General features: G+C 41.5%; 1 protein-coding gene across 1 annotated transcript; it reads left to right on the plus strand.

Moving 5' to 3' along the window:
• The first annotated feature begins 4099 nt into the window (after positions 1–4099).
• Positions 4100–4982, plus strand: LOC126263429 (uncharacterized). The gene is made up of 2 exons (XM_049960522.1): positions 4100–4759; positions 4866–4982. The coding sequence occupies exons 1-2, from the start codon at positions 4100–4102 to the stop codon at positions 4980–4982; spliced, it is 777 nt and encodes a 258-aa protein (XP_049816479.1).
• The last annotated feature ends 4972 nt before the right edge of the window (positions 4983–9954 follow it).

The following is a 9954-nucleotide window of genomic DNA, read 5'->3' on the forward strand; positions in this document are numbered from 1 at the left end:
TAAGTTATTAAAGTATCAATACATCACTCCAGCCAACATAGTTTCCAATCATCTGAGTCGGTCTTATGTCTCCTGAATAAAACACCCTTGTGTATCTTATAATATTGTTCTGTATTTTCCCCTTCCCTCTTACCCAATATGCTCCTAACCAATTTCCAATTTTGATCATAATTTTGATACCTGCAGATGTCTTTGCAAATTTTCAAGATCTCTTTGTCCTCTTTCGCACTTCTCAAGAACATGATTTTAAACTCTTTCTCTCCTTTTCCAAAGTTATTAGATGATTCACTCTGTAAAGGTAACCTAGACAAAGCATCAGCGGGTATATTGTCTGTGCCCTTAATGCATCTGATTTTGTAATTGAACTGCTGTAAAAACAAGGCCCAATGAGTAATTCTGTTATGGTACAGCTTACACACCTGGAGATAACATAATACTTTGCAATCAGTATAGATGATGACACTGTGACTTGATAAATAATTTTTTAAAATTTTCTATGTGCAATATACAGCCAAAAGTTCTTTCTCAGTTACAGTGTATATCTTTTCTTGCTTCTGCAATGCTCTACTAGCAAATGCAAGAGATCTGTGTTCAATAACACCTTCAACTTCAACCTCCTGAAATAAATGAACACCCAAACCAACATCACTACTGCCTGTCATAACACAAAAGGGAGAGACAAACCCAGTCTGAACAATATCTGACTTTGACACAACTGACCTTCGATCTCATCAAAAGCATACTGATATTCCTGATTGCAATCCCAAACAGTATTCTTCTTCAAAAGTTCAAACAGGCATGAAGTACTTAAAGCTTGGCTGGTACAAAATTTTCTATAGAATCCAGTTAACCCAAAAAATCATTTTTTGTTACAAGGAGTAGCAAAATTACCAATGACATTGTCTGTTTATCACGTGCAATTTCCTTCTCAATGTAACATGCCCTAAAAATATAATTTCTTTTACACCAAAATTACACTTACTTATTTTCAAAGTCAAACCCTCTGATTCCAATTTTGAAAACACTTTTCTTAACAGTTCCAAATGTTGTTCCCAAGTGTATTCAGTGACCAAAATGTCATCAACATACACAATTAATTTTGAACTCACTTCACTTCCCAAGACAGAATCTAGAGCTCTTATGAATTCAGATACAGATACATTTAGCCCTAATGGCACCACGCAGTATTTGTTTGGACTCTGCTACTCACTCCAACTGCCATCTAATGGCAGCTTCAAACTGGGAAGGTCAGACTGTTCAGTATAGTCTGCTCCCTGTCAGGAGAATTTGCAACCTACGTGCAGAAGTGGATCTCCCAAGTCCTTTGTGCGCACAGGTAAGATTAGCAGTGGTAACAGCTGAGCAGGTAGCCATGAGACCCCGTAGCGAACGGGCGTGTATGTCTTCCAGCTAAGCTAGGAGCCGCAGTTGGTGCACTGCCTGTGCAAGTTGTAAAGTTTAATGTAATAAACACTTATACCAGAAAACTTGTTCCGTCCAGTTATTGTGAGTGGAAACAAGGGGAGGACAGTGAGTCCTCTTGCACTACACACTCACACTCCAATGTGCCACCATGGAAGGAAGAGCCCGTGCGCTCATTTTTGGTCCTCCGGCCCGGATACAGTGACCACGCAGAATTTACGTTCATGTGGATTTATTTTCCGGTATTTGTGAACTTCTAAAAAACCACACGCGAGCTGCGCACGTTATTGGTTTCGTTGTTGACCGCAATCAAGTGTCCCAAGGCCTGTTCGGGACTTCAACAATAACAGCCTTAACAACAGCGATCGGGGACATATTTGTGAACATTTAATGTGTCTCTAATTCAAACATGAGAGGCACAGAAACGTGTCAGTGCCATCATCATCGGTGACGTCACCTCCCGCTCCCGCTGAAACTTCGTGCTATCGGAGACTGCAACACCTGCCATGCCACCTGCCAGTGCTCATGATGCCACTGCTGTTCCAGTCTGTACTGCCTCGTATTGCTGCTGCAGCCTGGCAAGTGCAATTGTTAGCTTCCTGCAATCATCTTCCTGGTCCTAAAATGGAGCCCTCAGAGAAAACAAAATTAGTCAAGCAAAGAGGTGTAGCAAAGGCAGCTCTTGCGTGCTTAGCGAGCTTTGTGCAGTCTGCAGACAGTGTCAGCATCGAAATGTTGGAATCAAAATTAAGTCGATTGACTCGAATTCAGACTGATTTTGAGTCATCTCAAACATGGCAGGAAATTGAAGATGAATCAGCAGACCATAGTAAGGACAGGGCAGAATTCGAGGATTCGTGGGACTTTGTTGAATCCACTGTCAAGGGTTCAATCAAGAGGTACACCCAGCTTCCGAAGCCTTTGGGCTCGAATCCATTAGGCAGTGTCAGTTCTTTGAAACTACCCGCTATTAACTTGCTAAATTTTGAAGGTCACTACCTTAAGTGGTCATCATACAGGGATACGTTTTTGAGTCTCATTATGAATAACAATTCAATTGATGACGTTCAAAAACTTCATTACCTTAATTCGTCTTTGCGAGGTGAAGCTAAAAACCTATTGAAACATATACCTACCACAGCAGGAAATCTATTGATAGCCTGGGGACTTATTACGCAGAGGTATAATAACCCAAAAATAATTGTAGCCAGACATGCTAAGGCTTTGTTGGTCTTACCTACAGTCGGCCATGGCACAGCGAGCGATTATAAGCAACAAATTAATCACATATGCACCCATTTGAAGGCCTTAGAAGTTCTCAAACCTGATGTTCCACTTCATGAAGTTATTCTTTCGGAAGAGATTCTGTCTAGTATGCAACCCACAGATTGTCATGAGTGGGAGGTAAAGATGTCTGGGTCAACATTCACCACATTGAATCAACTAATAATTTTTTTGGAAACAAATGTCAGGCCCCTGAGTTGATCAGGTTCAGGGATATCGCCTCAAGGGATTCGCAAGGAAATGCCAATAATTCAAATCAAACGAGACGTGAGGAGGGCTCATCTCGCTAATGCTGATACTGAGGAATCACATAATTTTTTAGTGAACCTCATACTATCACTAAACGCAAAGGACAGCATAAGTAGACAGCAGGTTTGCAGAGTTCTGCTAGATAGTGCGAGTCAGTTATCCTTTATATCTAACGGCATGGTAGAGAAATTAAAACTGAAACTAAATAAACATCCATTTCCTGGGAAAGGCATAAACAATTCCTTTGCACCCTCTGTGTCTTACACTTGTGATGTTGAACTGTTGTCTAGGCTCAACGACTTTCATGTCAGAACCACTTGTGCTATCGTAGATCATGTCACCAGTGACCTACCAGCGAGCAAGATAGACACAAGGTCCTGGAGTATCCCATGTAATCTTCCACTCGCTGGTCCAGAATTCAACAAGCCTGCCACAGTAGACTTAATTCTTGGTGCTGAGATTTTCTTTGATGTTGTTTGTAAGGAAAGGCTGGTGAAACCAAGACATCCTTCACTGGTCGAAACAAGATTTGGCTGGATTTTGTCTGGTAGGATGCCTTCAGCTGCATGCAACATGCCTCATTCTACAGTGACCTCGTGCTTGTTAGAGGTGACAATTTAGATGCCAACCTGTAAAGGTTTTGGGAGTTAGAGGAACTGTCTATGAAAACGATGAGTAAGCAGGGTAAAATATGCGAGGCTCACTTTCAACGCTACACGGCACGAGATGAAGAAGGGAGATTTGTGGTTCGACTACCAGTGAAACCTGACTGTAAATCCTGAGGTGAATCATGACAACAGGCCTCTCGGAGACTGGCGCATCTTGGGAGGAGATTTAAAAGGCAACCAAATCTGCAGTAGGAATATGCTGCATTCATGCATGAATATGTTGAACTGCAACACAGGGAGATCTCTAATTCTCAAGGTATTATTGGTCCAAGCTGTTACCTTCCACATCATGCTGTCTTCAAAGAATGCAGCTCCACTACTAAGTTGAGGGTAGTATTTGATGGCTCTGCTGCCACTTCTAACGGAGTATTCTCAATGATATCTTGATGGTTGGTCCCACTGTCCAGCCATATTTATTTTCCATTATTATAAAATTTCGCTCCTTTAATGTGGCTCTGGCAGACGACATAGCAAAAATGTATTGCCAAGTCTCTCTCCATCCTGATGATAGGAACTTTCAGAGAATTCTGTGGCGTGAATCACCGTCAGAACCAGTGCAAGAATATAGACTATGTACACTCACTTACGGAACCACTCCTGCTGCCTTTCTTGCTACCAGATGTCTTCAACAGTTGGCTTTGGAAAATCAAAACAGGTTTCTAATGGCATTGCAAGCCCTGATGCCTAGCTTTTATGTGGATGACTTCTTAGGTGGCTCAGCTATGGAAGCGGAAGCTCAGGAACTTCAAATTCAGCTGACTCAACTACTTGCTTCTGGGGGGTTTCCACTGAGGAAATGGTGTTCCAATAGTCACAAGGTCATGGAAGAAAATCATGTGCTGGACAGAGAAACGTCTTTGCCTTGTCATCTTACTGGTGAACAAGCCATAAAAACGTTATGGATATTATGGTACCCTGGCTCCGACACATTCCAGTGCCATGTGCGGCAGAAGAGTCATCGGCTCTCAAAGGTTACCAAACGCAATGTCCTCTCTACAATAGCATCAATCTATGACCTGCTGGGGCTTCTAGGTCCAGCAGTCATAAGATGTAAATTGTTGTTGCAGCACTTGTGCCAAGTAAGCCTTGATTGGGACGAAATTCTTCCATCCAACCTCACTGATGAATGGAATGCTGTTTGTGTGCAACTGCCTTCCCTAAATGGTATTTTGATTAACAGGAGGATCATTCCTTGCCCCCAGCATGTTAAATTAGATTCATGATTTTTGTGATGCTTCACAGTTGGCATATGGTGCTTGTGTATACGTCAGATGTGTTCTTCCCAATAACAGTGTGTTGGTCTCATTGGCTGCAGACAAATCTCGGGTTGCCCCTGTAAAACAACAGTCTCTTCCATGAGTGTAATTATGGGGTGCGCTGCTTCTGGCTCGACTTATTCACAAGGTGGTCAATGCATTAGACTTCATAGATAGTGGCATCATTCATTTGTGGATGGGCTCCACAATAGTTCTCTGTTGGCTGCAGCGTAGTCCTTGTCACTGGAAAACCTTTGTTGCCAACAGTCTCTGAAATCCAGGAACTGGCCAACTGGAGACATGTCAAACCAGAGGATAATCCTGCTGACCACTTATCATGTGGTATTAATCCAGCTGCCTTGAGTTCACTTGTTCCGTGGTGGTCTGACCCATCATGGCTATCCACTTGTAACCTCGACTACTGCAACACCTGCACTCCACTTAGTGTAGAAGATGTGCCTGACAGAAGGTGTACATAGGTATCCTTGGTGTCGTTCATTAAACTTGATGTTGAACTGCTGTGTAAATATTTGTCATCCAAGAAAACTTACAGAGGTTTGGCCTATGTGCTGAGGTTTGTTAATAACACTAGGTTTCAGCAATCAGACAGGATAACTGGGCCACTCACTGCACAGGAATGCCACAACGCTATCAAAAGGGCATTTGGCGCAGCTCAACATAGTGAATATGGTAATGAGATCGTTTTGTCGAAGGCCAGTTCCTCTATTCCACATAATAGCAAATTAAGGGATTTGCACCCGTTTGTTGATGCCGAAGGTATTTTGCGAGTGGGAGAGAGATTAATGAATACTAGTGTACCATATGATGAGCGCCATCCTATTATCGTACCGCCTAAGCATCATTTGACAAAAATTCTCATAATACATGAACATGAAAATCTGTTGCATGCTGGGTCATGACTTTTGTTGGTTATGTTGTGTAGAAGGTTTTGGATCCCCAATGGGCGTAACACAGTCAAAGGAGTTATCAGGAAATGTTTAAAATGCTTTAGGCTCAAGTCAAAGACAGCAGCCCAACTCATGGGTCAGCTACCTGCAGCTAGAGTAAACCAGTCTCATCCATTCCCGCACTGTAGAGTAGATTATGCAGTCCCTATTGCTGTAAAGCATGGTGGAAGACGGAGTAAAGTTACCACCAAGGCTTATATTGCTTTATTCATTTGCATGGCAACCAAGGCCATTCACTTAGAATTAGTTAGTGACTTGGTATTATGTTCATTTTTGGCCACCATCAGGAGATTCATTGCAAGAAGAGGAAACCTTCTCACATGTACAGTGACAATGGCACCACATTTGTAGGTGCAGACAATGAGCTTAAATGTTTTCTCTATAATGATGCTACTGTTGAAGATGTGGTGAATATTTCCACCTCAGAGGGAATCAGTTGGAGGTTCACTCCACCTCATGCCCCTCACTTTGGTGGACTCTGGGAGGCAGGAATCAAATGCATGAAGTCGCATCTCAAACGCGTCATTGGCAATGCAGTACTGACATTTGAAGAACTGACTACTGTGTTAATTCAGATAGAAGCATGCTTGAATTCAAGGCCGTTGTGTCTTCTCTCTGATGACCTAGATTCTCCTGCTGCTCTCACTCCTGGTCATTTCCTAATAGGACAGCCCCTTTGTGCTTACCCTGAACCCTCTGTCTTTGATGTCCCCGCCAACAGGTTGCTCAGGTGGCAACTTGTACAGCAGCTGCATCAGTCCTTTTGGAGGAGGTGGTCCACAGAATAAATACATGATCTGCAGCAACGCAAAAAATTGACATCAGAAGCAGCATGGCAACCCCAGATCGGCGATCATGTGCTGGTCAAGGAGGATAATTTGCCTCCCTTGGTGTGGAGGCTGGGTGTCATTGACCAGCTGTTGCCCAGTCCTGGTAAGTGTGTGTGTGTGGTGATGGTAGAAACTGCTAATGGGCAGATTAAGAGGCCTATAGCAAAATTGTCCCCCCTGCCTAAGCAGTGAATCAGTTAAGTGTTTCTCATATCTGTGTAGTGGTGTATGATACAGGGCCACTGCCAAATTGCCATTTACTGGAACAACCTCATAATTCATAAGATCAACTTGGGAAGCTGTGGATGTTTCTTGTGGACTAACTGCTGTTAGTATTGATTTCACGTTTTTATGCAGTATAATATTAATGCTTTATTGTTTTGTGTCCTACATGTTGGTATCAAATAGTTCAAATGGATCAGAGCACTATGGGACTTAACATCTGAGCTCATCAGTCCCCTAGAACTTAGAACTACTTAAACCTAACTAACCTAAGGACATCACACACATCCATGCCCAAGGCAGGATTCAAACCTGCGACCATTGCGGTCGCGCGGTTTCAGACTGAAGCACCTAGAACCACTCGGCCACACTGGCCAGCGACATGTTAGTACCCATCATGTTTCACATGCAGTGTGACAGTGGTGTTTTGGTGATGTGGGCATCCCAAATGTTAGTGTATTCATGTTTTATGTGCATTGATATTGTGCCTAGTTATATTTTTATTGTTTTACTTGTTTTGATTTTGTTGTCTGTTAAAATTTTGGTTATTTGTAAAATGAGAAAACTCATTTTAGAGTGGGAGTATGTTTGGACTCTGCCACTCACTCCAACTGCCATCTAGTGGCAGCTTCAAACCGGGCAGGTTATACTGTTCAGTATAGTCTGCTCCCTGTCGGGAGAATTTGCAACCTACGTGCAGAAGTGAATCTCCCAAGTCCTTTGTGTGTGCAGGTAAGATTAGCAGTGGTAATGGCCGAGCAGGTAGCTGCGAGACCCCGTAGCAGACGAGCGTGTATGTCTTCCAGCTAAGCCAGGAGCCGCGGCTGGAGCGCTGCCTGTGCAAGTTGTAAAGTTTAATGTAATAAACACTTATACCAGACAACTTGTTCTGTCTAGTTATTGTGAGTGGAAACAAGGGGAGGACAGTGAGTCCTCTCACACTATACACTCACACTCCAATGTGCCACCACGGGAGGAAGAGCCCGCACACACAGTATTGAAAACACTTACCTCCATACAAAAATGCAGTATACATTCTAGAATTAATTTCAAGTGTGATCTGATGAAATCCAGGTCAAGTCCAAACTACACATGAATTTTACATAATCAAATTTGTGTAACAGGTCATCCATATTCTTAGGATGGTCATTCTCTCTCAAAAAAAAACTTATTAAGATGTCAAGAGTCCAAAACAATTCTCACCCCAAGTTTCCATTTTCTGAATTTCTTTCTCAACATCTTTCTTTCATGAAAATGGTGTACTATATGGCCTGGAAAAAAAAAAAAAAAAAAAAAAAGGTTGATGATCTCTAAGGTAAAGCATGCACTGGAAGTCTTTCACTTTCCCTGTCTTTCACTGAACTCATTTCTAAATGCCAATAACAAATTCACAAATTCTTAAGTTGTTCCTTTTGTTGGTCATTAAGAGTTTTAGTTTCCCTCACTTTCAAAATCCCGATTCTCAGTCTCATCAAACTTTATATCATCATCAAACATCTGATACACACCTTGGTTCACAATGCTTTGCAAATAGTTACAACTTTTCCCACATTTTAAAATACCAAAATTAGTTTTTACATAAGTATTAGTTTCAGGTTTCAAAATAAAGAATTATTTTGCACTCCATCCAAAATTGGCCTCAGCTTTCACTGTCCAATCCATACCGAGAATTTAAAAGATCACTTTTAATTTCATCAAATGCTAAATCCACACTGTCTTCACAAGGTTTTATCAACTTTACAGGTATCATAGCATTACTTTGATTACTCATGTTGTCAGGAAAGATTAAACACAATGAATACATTTTATGGAACAACCAACATCACTTGTTACAGAAGAAACACAAAACACATTACATTCAAAATTACACTTCCTGCTTAGCTCCTCTTTCACTTCGTTCCACCAACTGGGATTCAAATTCTGACTAACCACAACTAATTTATTCCAGAATGCACCTTTACCTATGTTATCACCAATCAGGTCGCAAACAAACTTAAAAAAGTTTTCACCTTTATTCTCCAGCCTCACAGATACCTCACCTTTACTGTTTGGATCATTACTCTGCATGACATTAATGAAAAACTGTTGACTGGACTGGTATTCCATGACCCTCACTTACAACATCACATACATCAATTACCTTACCTGTATTGTCAACATTATTATTATTGATTTAAGTCCACTAAGGAGTGCTTATTACTAGTTCTTCTTCTATGTTCTCTTCGATTCCCAATATCTCTTGAGCCTTGCAGATAATTTCTCCTTCCTCTCCCGTGAAAGGGGCGTCTGATGTTTATAGACTCTGGTAGGGTATAAGACTCTACCAAAGCACAAAATTTGGAACTGTCTCCTACCTCAAGATCAGAGGTCCCAGATGAATCCAAGTCCTTTAGAACTTCATTAAGCCACAGGCTTCCAGCCTTGTAGCTTTTCACCAATGAGAAGATCTTAGCATGCCTATTGTTGTTCATTCATTGTAGGTGCCCATAGAACTTGAGCCTCCTACATTGCATACTAGTGTGGCCTGATTATGATTGTTTATACAGTTCAGAATTAGACTTCAATTGATCGGTTCCATCTGGGAGCAATTGCAGGCCATGAATTTTTCTGAAAATACATCTGTTGTCTTTCTCCAGGTCATCTATCATGCCTTTTCTGTTCATAAAGAGGGTCTCTGCAGCATCCAAAATCTGTGGTCTGACAGCAGTTCTGTAATGACAGACCTTAGCATTCTTTGACATGCATTTATTGTTGTACAGATTGAGGGACAGATGGTATGCTGCCTCTTACCACTGGGGTGGACCCATTCACCAAGATAATGAAACAGCATTGTCATCATCATTTATAAATAAATCTGAAACTTCATTGTTCTTAAAATCCACAAATACCTGATACTCATCATTATATTCCTCCAAAATTACTTCAACAACAACATCACTAACAATACGAGTCTCATCTCCATCAAAGTCACTTATCTCCCCTACATTTATTTGCAATAAGCCACCACTCTTAGACTTACCAACTTCAGTTATTTCACAGCTCTTATTTACATCTA

This window comes from Schistocerca nitens, chromosome 6 (genome assembly GCF_023898315.1).
Source record: "Schistocerca nitens isolate TAMUIC-IGC-003100 chromosome 6, iqSchNite1.1, whole genome shotgun sequence".
NCBI classification, from domain to species: domain Eukaryota; kingdom Metazoa; phylum Arthropoda; class Insecta; order Orthoptera; family Acrididae; genus Schistocerca; species Schistocerca nitens.